At 38.0% G+C, this 14,297-nt stretch overlaps 2 protein-coding genes and 1 long non-coding RNA gene across 4 annotated transcripts; all 3 read left to right on the plus strand.

Annotated features, from left to right (window-relative positions):
• Positions 1 to 502: 502 nt before the first annotated feature.
• Positions 503 to 2,855, plus strand: LOC147477754 (uncharacterized). Of its 2 annotated transcripts, XR_015208969.1 has the most exons (4): positions 503 to 608; positions 695 to 1,693; positions 2,104 to 2,451; positions 2,553 to 2,855. It is a non-coding gene; the product is annotated as an uncharacterized LOC147477754 (long non-coding RNA). The 2 variants fall into 2 exon arrangements; XR_015208968.1 differs by lacking the exons at positions 503 to 608; positions 695 to 1,693 and having other exon boundaries at positions 1,700 to 2,451.
• A 2,179-nt stretch (positions 2,856 to 5,034) lies between these two features.
• LOC147477755 (uncharacterized) lies at positions 5,035 to 7,362 on the plus strand. Its single transcript, XM_086586073.1, has 5 exons — positions 5,035 to 5,181; positions 5,747 to 5,817; positions 6,525 to 6,663; positions 6,823 to 6,966; positions 7,254 to 7,362. The coding sequence occupies exons 1-5, from the start codon at positions 5,035 to 5,037 to the stop codon at positions 7,344 to 7,346; spliced, it is 594 nt and encodes a 197-aa protein (XP_086442199.1). The 3' UTR covers positions 7,347 to 7,362.
• A 2,096-nt stretch (positions 7,363 to 9,458) lies between these two features.
• Positions 9,459 to 12,722, plus strand: LOC147477756 (uncharacterized). Its single transcript, XM_086586074.1, has 3 exons — positions 9,459 to 9,697; positions 12,308 to 12,393; positions 12,501 to 12,722. Exons 1-3 carry the CDS (start codon positions 9,514 to 9,516, stop codon positions 12,720 to 12,722), a joined length of 492 nt encoding a protein of 163 aa, XP_086442200.1. The 5' UTR covers positions 9,459 to 9,513.
• The last annotated feature ends 1,575 nt before the right edge of the window (positions 12,723 to 14,297 follow it).

Below are 14,297 nucleotides of genomic sequence, written 5' to 3' on the forward strand. Positions count from 1 at the left end.
CAAATAGGCCTGTTGCCTTGAGTGTTGTAATTAATGTTAGGATTTGAACCTCTGTAGTTGTTGTTTCTTCCTTGATTGATGGTATTTCCTTTGTAATTGCTACTGTTACCTCTATAATTTCCATTACTGTTCCTTCCTCCATTGCTATACCCTCTATTGCTATTATGATTGTAATAACCAGCAGTGTTCTTATAATTTCCTCTGTTGTGTTGATAATTTCCTCTTTGAGTACCTCTGTTATACTCCCTTGTACTTGCAAAAGCATGTGAGCTATTATCATTTATTTGCATTGACTTATTAAGGTCTTCAATAGACAATTCTTCACTTAAAAGCAGACCATGCAATTCATCTGATGTAACTTGTTCTCTTCTGACTCGAATTGAAGTGGTGAATGGTTTGTATAGTACTGTTTTGACGGTTACAAATGACAGCTGTCTAGATATTACTCTAACTAACTAAGCTGGCATGGCAAAGTCTTCAGTCTTCATTCAATTTACTATCATCCTTTGATTCTCTGTCTTTACCGTGATGATCAAACTGGTTCAAATGTTAGACAACTCATAAACTTACTGTGTCACTTGCCTAATGTGGAACTTCTCCTTGAAAATGTAAGTCACCAAATTCCAATTTGTTTTCGCTTTTATTCCTTTACTAATAAGAAATCTTAACGTCCTCCGTTTACTTTGTCCTGTAGAGCATGAAGATGGTGGTGCACTTGATGTTATTCCTCAAGGTAATCTGTCACGCCTGAAGTCAGTTAAACTCGAGCATTTTCATGCCAGCGCAAACGAGCTGTGTTTGGTTAACTTTCTGTCAAAGAATGCAGTAGCCTTGGAAAAGATGACTATCATTTCTTCATCGTAGTTGTCGGATGATCCAAAGATGCAATTTGAGGTAGCTAAGAAGTTATTACTCCAAAGAAGCTCAATATGTAGTGAAATTGAGTTCTCCTAAAGCGATCGCTGTTTCTATGATCATTTTCTTTTTCATAAGTTTCTATAAAAAAACCGACATATGAAGTGGCTTTACTTATATCATCTGTTATGTATATCACTAGTTCTTGAAATCTGGTATGAGATGTTCAGTCTTCTAAATGCAAGAACTGATGAGTTACCGAAATGAGAGCTTCAACTGGAGAGCAGCATCTGTTGCTAGTTTTGTTTTAAATCTGCTTTGGCAGAACCGCAGAAGTCTGTTTTGTTTAAGTGGATTCTAAGAGCCAGGAACAAAGAGGCGCATGAATCACGCCATTGGCAGTCCCAAGACCCCAAACTGAGTTTCTGAACTCTATTTGTATTTCGCTTAATTGTGTAGAGTGTTGACACAGTAAGTTTTATGATCAGACCAATACAACAGCAGTAACATCATTGAACTTAGACGATCAACAATCAAAGTAGTTCGTTGACGTTGATTAAAACTCATCTTTGCTCCTGAAATTACCAATCAATATCTATCAGTAATTCAGTATTGGTCAATAAGCCTTTCAGAAAATTTGACATCAGATAGAAAAATTCGGGCTTTATATAGAAGTACAGAACAACTGGAGTGGCCGAGTGGGTAGTTGGTATTAAGCCGAGTCAGATTAAGCCCAAAACCCGACCCGCACCATTTTACCACCCTCAAAACCTCTGATCTCTCCGTCAGACACTCTTTATCAGCTTCGAAGAAGAAAAGTGTAGAGACCCAAAAACTGGTTTGTTCCTTTCATCTCTCATATTCCTTTGTTTGAATGTTCGTATGTGTCTCCAATTTCCATAGTTACAATTGTTGCACCCTTGCACTAACATGTAGTTAAGACGTAGGATTGCCTTTAAAAAATTTAAAAAAAAAAAATGGCAGTCCTAGATCATTCCATTTATTTCATTGTTACTGTTGCAAATTTGTACTATAACGTAGTTAAGACACTTGTACTTATCTAAGAATAATATTGGTAGTCTTACATCATTCAATTTTCGAGGTATGTACTTCAAGCACATACTTGTTTTTTTCTTTCATTTTCTTTTCTTTTATTCTTATTTATTATATTTTTTGTGTGTTTATTAGTTTATTACAAATAACTTTAAATTTTGAATCTTGCAAAATCTAAATTTGATATCCATATAGGCGCCTGTCAGTTGTGTACTTATTGAGCATGGTCCGACTCTTGAAATTGTTCCTCAATGTGTACAGTCACACCTCAAATCAGTTGAACTTAGGTTCTACACTGGAAGTGATTTGGAGCTATGTCTGGTTAAGTTCTTGCTGAAGAATGCAATGGCCTTGGAGAAGATTACTGTAATGGCTTCCTGGAATTTATCACGAAATCCAGAGATGCAAGTTGAGGTCTTTAAGCAGTTACTAAGGCTACCTAGAGGCTCAGCATGCAGTGTGATTGATTTCTGCTAAAGCATTCACAGTATGATCGAACTTGGGGTGGTGTGTAACCCGAGTACAGACCTCTATTTCCACATGGTAATTTGCAGCAGTCATTTTTGTCTAATCTGTTTTTCTACCGTTGTAGTTGTATAAAGAGGTTAAACTCGTATTCAACACTAATTGGTGAACATGTACAGATTTTTCTTGCCAGCCTATTAACTAAGCAACAGCCAACAGGGAAGTGGTCTCAGCATAGTAAATTCCTATCACTGCACTTTTGCTGTTCATAAGGACGCACCAGAGTAAGTGGCAGCTATGTGTATTGTTGATTGATGAATTCTGCTGGACTCGAATTTCTTCCAGTTAATGATAGAGTTCGGTGATGTTCTTCTCAATGTCTAAAACAGTGGTTTAGTGATTATAAATCTGATTGTATAAAGTGAAGAGTATGTTTAACCACACCTTGAATATTTATGATAGATGTATCCCTTTTTCTTCTATTTTCTCTTCCCCTTTAACTATTAACTGAACTTTTGTGGGAATGATGGCCTACTAGTGACAGATGTAACTTGAAAGAGTAAGATACATGGAATGGGTGCTGCTATGAATTATATTGGTAGAGCACCTTTAACATGAGTTTATCAAAGTGGCTAACCATGCCCCCCTAAGTTGGCATTCTTCCATTTATTTATCGATGTCACCATTTCATCTCTTAATTTATCGATGTTGATAGTTGGAAATTCGAATCATCTTGCCTCTATTATGAGTTGTAGCCATGAAGTTAGTGGTGGTCTATAAGCAAAATGTCCATTCTGCTCCTACAAATTACAAATATCAATGTACACGTGTCAAAGCTAGTCCTAATTGGTTTGAAGGAGAATTTTCTGCCTCCAACCACAATGCTGGAAGGGCGTTTGCAAAGAGTTCCATACCTATGAAAATGTTTCACATTTGCGCATTGTGACATGGGATTGTTAGAATAGTTGTATGAACACAAAGAACTAAAAGAAATGTATGAAGAAAGAAGAATGAAGAAACAAGGACAAAGAAGAATCGGGAATAATCAAGGCGTAGCGGATTTAGTCGCCCTTAAGGAAAGATTTTGCCCTTCCAATGGTGCAGAAAGGCAACAATGGCGCCTTTCCTCACGAGGATTCAATGGTTAACAACAACCGACTTTGCACTAAAACGCACTACCCTCTGTAACAACAATATAACTCTCTCTCGGCGGGGAAGAAGAAGAGAAGAAGAAAAGGACTGGTTTAAGTTTTCTGTTTTTCTGAGTTGAGTTTCTGATCAAGTCTCATCTCTCTATGGACTCACAGTCCTATTTATAGAGGTTAGGAGGAAGAGAGACCAACTCCTAATAGAACACTGAAACTTGCTGCTCAAGAAAAAGGAGAACACTGAAACTTGCTGCTCAAGAAAAAGGCAAAATAAGTTTAGGCTCTTGGTCAAACCACTACTCACAACAGTAAGCCCAAGCCCAGGCCCAAACCTTACCGGTGGATAACCAATGTGGGACTATCTACTATGCACTAAAGTGGAGAGAACACCATTTGTTCATCTCCTCCACTTTACACACACACTAGTATTTAGAAATACATAAGAGATTCCAACAATGGGATTGCATTGCGCCTCAGTATCTTTGTTTTGTGACAAAGAACCAGTATTGGCGAGATAGAATGGGAAATTTACTTGAAGCAGATCGACATTTCTACTTTGTTGGTTACATCCTTTTTTTGTCGTGCTACCTTTGTTTATGTATCTGTGTGTGCGTCTGTGTGTGTGTTTCCCTACAAATTATCCTGTTTATAGAACTTATCCTGTTGGAATTTATCATTGCAGACTTTTAGTTAGGAGGAACTGCATGAAAATGGATACAAGTTCTTTGGCATTTATGAAGCCAGACCTGCTTTAAGGACAGGATAGTGGTGTGAGTGAAGATAGGATAAGTTGTTTACCCGATAGCATACTTCGTTACACCCTCATTTCTTCCTACAAAGTATGTAGTTGTTACTAGTGTATTATCAAAAAGATGGATATACCTACGGGCTTCAGTTCCTGTTCTGGACTTTGATGACAATCTGATGCTTTTCAAAAGTTCAAATACAGAGAGAAGTTGTATTAATAGCTTCGGGGACTTCGTGGATAGAGTCCTTCTTCTCCATGATATTTTAAGCATACACAGGTTCTCCCTCGGATGCCTTGACAGGGTTGATGCATCTCGAATTAAGGCACGGATATCTACTGCACTAAAGCATAACGTTCCAGAAATTTTTCTTGGCATTAATTAGTCTACACGATCCTTATATTCTTCCCAGTGGCTTCTTCACTTGTGAATCATTGAAGGTATTAAAAATAAGAGACGATTTAGTGGGTTTGTATTCCTTTTCCAATCTTCCTGCTTTGATTCATTGGTCAAGCCTCAAGTTCTTGCATCTTGATTCTGTAAAGTTCTCCTCCTGCCAATCTAGTAAGGAAGTCTCTTTTATTTTCCCATGTCTCAAAACACTTCTTATAGAAGACTGTAAATGGGGAAAGATCAAGACCATTCACATCTATGCTCCCGTACTTGAGAACTGGATTTCGTATGATAATGAATCTTACTGGCGTGGTTGTGAGATAAAGGTTTACGCAGGGAGTGTCAACTCCTTAGACTGGCGAAGGATCTGAATAATGAGTTATCTTTATTTATACGACGTGACCTCCCCAGCTATTGCATCCATTGACATTTGCAGGTTCGATGAAGGTCACCGTTTGAGTAAGGTTCTTAACACGGTCAGTAATGTCAGAGATCTAACTTTATCTGACTCTGCTGTTGTGGTAAGTCTCTTTCGTTCCTATCCTTTCAATTCAGTCTAATAATAGAAAAGCTCAAAGCATGAAAAACGAACTTTTGGGTGTGATGTATATAGTTAGTATCTTAAGTTTTCCCGTTTTTGTTCTGGTTAACTGAATTACTGAGTGCTGATGCATTGTGATTTGGCAATACAAGGTAATCTCCGAACTAGATCTCCTCGATCATCTGCGTGCATTTTCTAGCTTGTTTGTTTTAAAAGTGACAGTAGGACTTTACCAGGCCTTTGTAGATCCCTTTCGTTTAGATCTCAGACAATTCATCGACCCATTGTGTCACTTGCCTAGCGGCGTGGAACTTCTTCTCTTTGAAAATGCAAGTTAGCCAAATTCTTGTTCATTTAACTTTTGTTGCGTACTTGCGTTACTGTTACTAATTAACATTTGGGTTAACGAGTATTTCCTCCCGGAGAGACCCTAATTTCCCATTTAGTGGGGAAATCCTAATTGGCTCATCTAGGGGGTAAATACTCGTTAGCCCTTAATATTTCACCAAGTTGTGTTGAAATCCTCTCTGTCTCTCTCGTTTTAGGGTTCTTCCGACAGCGGATTTGAAGAGGATGCACTTGAAGCTATTCCACAATGCAATCTGTCACACCTGACGTCAGTTAAACTCAAGCATTTTCACGGCAGCATGAATGAGCTCTATTTTGTTAAATTTTTGTTGAAGAACGCCTTAGCCTTGGAAAAAAATGACAGTCATTTCTTCTTCGGCATTATCCGCTGATCCAAAGAAGCAATTGGAGCACTACTTACATAAAGGATAGAACTAAAACGCATGGCCCAACACAAAAAAAACGTCCGAAATCCACCGTGATTGGTTGGTAGAAATAAAATAAGAAGTCAAACTCTCTTTCTATCTCCTCTCTCCTGTTTTCTCTCTCTACACCAGCCAATCACAGCCGACTTCGGATGGTTTTTTTGTGCTGGGCCATTTGGTGTAGTCACCCCCTTACATAAATGCCAGTATATCACATTTTTTAACTGTGATCAATTGTAATAGAGCACACTTTTAAAGTCAGATTAGGACCGTGTTCTTTACTTGAACCATAAGCACACACTTTTAGTACCTAAAACTCGTGATCTATTAGACCTATAGACCACGATTTTATAGGAATTACTAATTCTTCACGGAAGCTGACCATGTAGTGAAATTGACTTCTCCTAAAGCAATCGCAATTGTCAGTTGAAACTCAAACCATGTAGTAACTCCAATATCCTTCAATATTTGTCATGTTCTGATCACATTTTTGAGGAAATTTTTGTGATGTGGTTGGTGACATTTTAATTGGCGTTCATTTCATCCCAAGGTTATCTTTATACAACCCATCATCAGTAGTTGTTGCGAGCATTGATATTTTCGAAGCAGATATTAACGATCGTTCAAGTAAGCTTCTTAGAGGGATCTGTAATGTAAAGGATCTATTGTTAACTGATACTTCCATTATGGTATGCTTACTTCTTTCACTATTTTAGTTTACCCAGTTTATATCTGAAACATTTACAGAACGGGAAATTAACGTCTGATTATTCAATTCGTTTCATTTTCTTTGCATGCATTTTAGCGTATTCGTGAGTATTTAAGAATTTTCATGTTGGTAATTCCAGGCTCTCTCCCGTGCAAATCTTCTACATACATTTTCAGACTTGAAACATCTGAGAGTGTGTTTGTACACTGATGAATTCGCTGGTGAATATCTGAGAGAGCTACTCTGCTGCTTGCCTAATCTCGAAACTCTTTGCTTTATGAATGTAAGTTTTCAGATCTTCAGAAGATGTCCGGCCTACTTATTTCCTTGCTATATACTCTCGGTGCCTACTATATTAGATTGACGTTCTTTCCCTTGTTCTCCCACGGTTGTAGGAACTTGAATTATGTTCATTTGAAGAACATGGCACAATCCCTGGATGTGTTTGTTCTCATCTGAAGTCAGTTGAATTTCGCGAGTTTTACGGGTCTGAGAATGAGCTGTCGTGGGTTGCTTTTACTGAATAATGGAAAGGCCTTGAAGAAACTGACTGTTATTTCTTCTTCACAGTTGTCTGAAGATCCACAAAGGCAAATGGAGGTTACTAAACAGTTACAAATGCTACCTAGAGAATCAAAATGTTGTGTAGTTGAAATCTCCTAGAGCCATTGTAACTTTATAAGTATACTTTTTACGTCTGTAAGTGACAATTTCCTTGTTTCCACCTTTTCCAGTCATATTAATGATATTGCTAGCACATTTGTCTAACTTGTGTTTCTGAAATTATTGAGTTGTGAGTGCGCAGTACACTGTTCTAGATTATGCGCAATTGAAACATGTGGATCATGATGACATGATCGTAAAAAGATTATTTAAGTATTTATGGTCTAACAATCCACATCAACTGCGCACTATTATAGTTTATTTTGTTCACATGACCGCATGGTTCTCGACTAGGGCAGGGAATCAGGTTGGGTAGATTCGAATCTGACCCGACCCGATTACCGAATATATCGGGTTCGGGTTGATTTTTATATCCGTATTCGGGTATGTCGGGGTTTCGGGTTTGGATATAATTTTTTGGTTTTTTTTTTTTTTAATTTTTAGTATTATCCGATCGGATTAGTCGGGTTCGGATATTCAATTTCGGTTTTAATCGGGTTCGGATATTGTGAAACTATTCGGATTCGAATTTGGATATAGCCATATTGTGAAACTATTCGGATTCGAATTTGGATATAGCCATATCCGACCTGAATCCGACCCGATCCCTGCCCTATTCTCGACCTTTTCATGGTTTCAAAGTGGCTAACGATGTTACCATATTCTTCTACGCCTCCTATGGCTTTAAAACCAACCTTTCTAAATCATAGAAGTTGGAGATGTAAATAATATTATATAGATTTGACGGAAAAAAAAATTGGTCTGCAAAATAAGACTTCTTCTTTTTACACTCATCAAAAATTTAAAAGCACTCTTTCAAACGTTCTGGTGTATCATTTATCACTAGCTAGAAACTTTCTCTGGTCAGTTGAAATTGAGCAACAACAGTTTACAGACGCAGTCCAGTTGTTCTCATCTTTCCACATTCAACGCCCACACTACAGAGTACAGACGCGGCAGCACACACATCCATTCAAAGCCCATTTTCAAAACCATGCAGCGTCAAAAAGCCCACTAGACCGACTTCGGTTTTAAAAGTTATTGACCCGACCCGACCGACCCGTTTTCGATCCTAATTGCATACTGAAGACTGATGAGTGATAAACTGAAACCAACAATGAAATCTGAATGGTCAGGAACAAGAAGAAAATAGAAACCAATAACTGGTTTGTTCTTATCTCATTCGGTTTGTCTTATTTGTTTTTTTTTTCCTTCATTTATATGCTCATGTTACACTAGTATAAGTAGGAGTTTACTTGAAAGTTGAAACACTTGGAAGTCTTAAATGCATTTTCATATCTGTAAAAAATGTAATGAGCAGATTTTCTGCCTACAGCTGTTTTAACCACAATGTTGGAAGGGCATTTACGAGCTGTTGCATAAAATACTTATGTATGTACCCACGAAATATATCTCCGGTTTATTCATTGTGTACTTCTTATTGTATTAAGTCAGAATCACTTGCAACGGGTTCTTGTGCAGTGTGAGCAAACTAGTTGTAGAAAATGAAGCTTTTAGCAAAATGATTAATAGTATCGGGAAAATGTACTTGACCTGTAGTTATTGAAGAAGCTTTGAGAACGAGTGGAGTCTTTATGCATTAGGTTGCTGTTCTCATGTACTTTCAGCATGCCAATTTTTTATGGAGTTAATTTTGTTCGCTAATTTCTTCTTATAAGACTATACTGCATTTTCTATTGCAGATCTGAACTAAGGTGGAACAACATAACCATGGCAACTACTCCGCCACTAAATTCTAAGAAGAAAAGGTTGGTTGAAGAACAAAATAATGGTGAGAGAGAAGATAGGATTAGTCATTTACCTGATAGATAGCATGCTTCATTACATCCTATCATTTCTCCCTACAAAGTATGCAGTTGGTACTAGTGTATTATCAACAAGATGGAAGTACGTTTGGACTTCAGTCCTGACTCTCGATATTAATGATTGCCTCTTATTCTCCCCAAGGTTGAAAAGAAAGATAAAGGATAAGAGCTTCATGAATTTTGTGGACAGAATGCTTTTTCTTCGTGATGTATCAAACATACGCAAGTTCACCCCCACGATGTGATTACACGATGATGCATCTTGGATTAATGCATGGATCTCTACCTTTGTAATTTGTAAAGTTCAAGAGATTTTTCTCTCCATTTGTCTGGAACCTTATATGCTCCCATTTAGCTTCTTCAGTTGTAAATCATTGAAGATTTTGAAAATCGATTCAGACTCGGTTGTCAAAATTCCCACCATTATCAACTTTCCTAGCCTTAAGATTCTGCAGCTAGATTTTGTACCTTTTCTTGTGACCACTCGAGTCATCAAGTCTCTTTTACTTGCCCGATTCTGGAGGAGTTAGAAACACAATGTTACTGGATGGATATCAAAACTGTTAACATCTTTGCTCCCAAACTTAAGACATGGAGAGTAGACGACTATTCATATAAGGGTGACAATGATTTTATGGACTGTGAAATAAAGGTTTATGCAGAGAGTCTCATAACATTTGACTTAACGACTAGTCTGTTGTATGAGTTTTCTCTATACAACCTAATCTCGCTAGTTAAGGCATCAGTTGATATTGTAATTTCTGAAGAAGTGGCTACGCGCAAGTAAGCTTCTTAGGGGGATCTGTAATGTAAAACATCTAATATTATATGGTGCAGCTGCTATGGTAAGTTTCATTCAGTAACTTCAAGTATTCAAGATGAGCTTATGTTTCCTGCTTATATACGTAGTATCTTAACTGCTGATGCTTTTCATCTGGTACATCAAGGTTTTCTCCTGTACAGATCTCTCAGCCAATCTTCTTCCATTTTCCAACTTGATTCATTTGATAGTGGTTGTTGGATCACCCTTGAATGAGCGACGTGATTTAGGTGTTAGACAGTTGATAAACATACTGTCACTTGCCTAATATTGAAGCTTTTCATTTTACAAACGTAATTTCTAAACTCTAGTGCATTTTATATTTCTATGACTAATTTAGGTGAATGGTTTACTGTAATGGTTTTCATGTGTGTGGTTTTTAAAAATATATCTCAAGTTTTCATATAGGGAAGCCGGGAATGTGGGTTTGAGGAACGTGGTTGGACACTTATAGAAACAACTCCCCGACTGTATACTCTATCACGCTTTGAAGTCAGTTGAACTGAATTATTTTTATGGGAACCAGAACAAGTTATTTTGGTTAACTTTTTGCTGAAGAATGCAAGAGCCTTGGAGAAAATGACTATCATTCCTTCTTCATTGTTATCACAAGATCCAAAGAGGCAAGTGGAGGTCACCAAACAGTTACTAATGTTTCCTAGAAGCTCAGCTTTTGGTTTAGTCGACTTCTTCTAGGAAGTTCAAGTTTCAAACTTGTTCGACACAAAGAACGCAGATTCAATCGGTTAAGTGCCGAGTGCCAATCCAGCCTATATTTTCGCCCCGATTTAATTTTTAAGTATGGTCTCTATTTTATTTCCCCTGTTCTATCACTAAGGGCATCTCCAATGGGGGGTGTAAAATTACACCTCCACCTAGGCTCCACGTAGGTGCCATTAGAATTTTACACTTCTAATTGTATAGTATTGTATAACTCATAAATATCCACACTCTATACTCTCCAATGGAAGAGTGTAAAAAAAATAGATTTTAAACTCGGACGTCACTCCAAGTGACGTCCCTCTTTAATTTAAACTGGGACGTCACTTGGAGTGACGTCCGAGTTAAAAAATAAAGCTTCAAACGTGTGTTGAAGTGACGTCCGAGTTTTTAAGTTAAACAGACGTTATTTTAAGTGACGTCCGGGCTTTTTATTAACTAATAGCGAGAGGGGGAATTCCCTACCTCTCTATTAGCTAATACACTATTACCTACGGTTTAGCACTCCCATTGGAGAGAGTTTTTTGATATTTGAAGTGTAAAATTTCCACTCTATACGGTTTACACCCCCCATTGGAGATGCCCTAAAGAGGTGGCACCACACCCCGTTTGTAATTTTCACCATTGTTTTTTTCTTATAAGAAAAAAAAAAATGGTGAAAAATTTGCTTACTAGCTAGTAAGCAAATTTTGTATTAATGAAAAAAGAATTGGGGAGAAAGGGAGGGATGAAAAAAGTGGAAAGAGTTCTTCTTCTTCATGATGCGGTGTACATACACAAGTTCTCTCTCTTAAGCGAGACAGCTCTCGATGCATCTCGTGTTAATTCATGGAGAACATCATTCTTGATTTTAATGTGGACAATAATTTGGTGTTTCCTCATAGTCTCTTTACTTGTGAATCACTGATGGTATTGAAAATTGCTATTGGTAATCTGTTATGAAGGTTTCCAGTTCAATTCCACATTAGGAAGTCTTGCATCTTAAGAGTTAAGGTCTTGCATCTTAAGAATCTTATAATATCGTGACGACGTGCTTAAAGAAGTCTGTTTTGTTGCTCTTTCCTTGAGGATCTTGTCCTAGAAGATTGCCAATGGTTGAATATTGAGACTGTCAACATCTCTGCTCTAGCACTAAAAGAGCTTGAAAATATATGATTATTCAGGTTGAAGATAAGGTTTCTGTAGAAGAATCTCGTAGCCTTTGACTTATCGAGCCACCTGCTGTCCTATGAACTTTCTCTATCCAACCCATCTTCATTAGTTAATGTAAGTATCGATGTTTCTAGTATGGACTGCCAATTGGGAGGAAGTTTCTTCGAGGTATCTGTGGTGTAAAAGATCCGATCTTAACCGATATTTCCTTTATGGTAAGTTCTCTCTCTCAAGATTTGTCCATTTTATTCAGTCTGTTAAAAGATTTTTAGTATGAGAAGAAATTGACTTATGGTTGTTGTAATTTGTTTTGTGTTTATTAGTTAGTTGCGCTCTTAGCATTGCAAAGCATTTTGTTTTGGTATTTTCGGGCTTTCTCCTGGGCAAATCTCACTCGCGATGCTTAAATTTTCAAGCTTGAAACATCGACACTGTGTATTTAGAAACAAAGTGTATTTTATCTGTTGAGAATTTGACAGAACCGCCTCTGCGCAACATGCCTAATATTCAATCTCTTCTCTTTATAAATGTAAGCCCCAAAAACTTAAGTACACCATTATCTTTAATTGATTACTTCTTACTTTATCAATTTTTATAGTTACCGTGCTTAGGTTCTGAATTTGCATTTTGATTTAGGCACATCGTTTTGCATTTGGAAAACATGGTTGGACACTTGGAACAACCTCTCAACCTATTTTGTCAAATCGGAAGTCAGTTAAATTTGATGAGTTTTATGGAGCTGAGAAGGAGCTGTCTGTCGTTGAAGTTCTTTTGAAGAATGCGAAGGCCTTGGAGAAAATGACTATCATATCTTCATCAAAGTTATCGAGGGGATCCAGAGAGGAAAATGGAGGTTAATAAGCAACCTGTCTATGCTTCCTAGAGGTTCAACACTTTGTGTAATTGAGTTCTCCTAGAGAAATTGGGAGATTAGTAATTTTATGTGATAGTGTACTTGTGCAGTTGTGCGGCTGTTTGGCAACCGGTAAGTGTTGATTGCCAGCTCCTTTTCATTAACTTTTACTGTTGTTCTTTGATATTAATGTTTTGTTGCTAATTTACTTCATATGTGTGATTTGCTTAATCGGGGCATTCTTATTTTGGTTGAAAAGTTAAGTAAAGTTTAGATCACAAATAATCTTTGGTGTCTCCTACTATATATACATCTCACTTGGAATGACGTATATTTTCAAGCTTTTTATCGGACAAGACCGAGATCCACGCGTTCACTTGTTTGGTGTTATAATTGAGCATGGTGGTCTATCATTTTCGCAGTTACCGTGCCTTGTTATACTTTTAAAAGTGGTAAGTGGAACTGCGTGGAACACTATGCTATAATATATAATAAACTTTTGTCTCGGGGAGTTTCCTTCTAAAAACGATATATGTCTACATGTTCAGTATTATCTTTTCATCATTGTAAAGGAACAACGTTTTAGTTCTACCCTACAAATGGGAGAAGAGAATGGGTTTGGAAATAGGAAAGATCGAGTTCGTTGTTGAGGTTTAACCGCATTTCACGATCTATCTCACTTCTCGAGGAGAGTAAAATCAGGTCTGACGTAATTTATGCAGGTGGTATTTATAGTTGTTGAGCATGTGGATCTGCGCGACACGTGTACTGACGAGTACAAATGTGTGGTGGAGATCAGGGATGCGTGTAGGGCTAGTGTTGGTAGAAATTCCGTAATGATGAGGAGTAGTTGCAGTAGTCAATGATTGCATCTGGACAAGGGATGATATCATGAGATAAAGCATTCTGAGTGAGTTCGTCCGTTTGACCTGCGTCGCCCTAGAGCGAGCTCGTAGGACGAACATCTTAGATTGGACGATGATGTCGTTGCTTGTAGTACGAGATGAAGTAGACCACCTATATGAGGCGAGTAACTTATGAAGCGAGTTCGGAGGACGAGGACATGAGGTCGGTAGGATATTTCTGTTTATGCTGGACACGCGCCTGATATTCATTAGATGTGAATATTACTCCCTCACACAGTCCCTTCTCATTAGGTCGTGTTGTACATAGAAGCGATGTGATGAGAGAGAACGGTAGCGCGTGTCTAGCATATATGAGGAGGCGATCTGATGAGAGAGAACGGTGGCGGGTATCAATGAGGTGGATGACATGAAGAGAAAGCTGACCATGGCGAACGACTTCGCTGAGAAGTGCAGAAGTGTTACGTTGCAAGCTAAGGAGGCATATGAGGACATGCACCTTGAGCTAGAGGAGTTGGAGAAAAAGTACGAAGAGCTGCAAGAGGAGCATGATCGTGGGGCTTTGGGTGGTCTCGCTCGAAGATGAGAGTAATGCTCTCAAAGTAGTGTCGGCCACTACTGTTGCTTCCTCTACTGATCTGCCTTATGTAGAGAGCGTTCTGTACTGAGTTGATCCTAGAAATGTAGGTCTTCAACTAGCGAGAAAATATTGTGGCT

This window comes from Coptis chinensis, chromosome 9 (genome assembly GCF_015680905.1).
Source record: "Coptis chinensis isolate HL-2020 chromosome 9, ASM1568090v1, whole genome shotgun sequence".
Lineage (NCBI taxonomy): Eukaryota > Viridiplantae > Streptophyta > Magnoliopsida > Ranunculales > Ranunculaceae > Coptis > Coptis chinensis.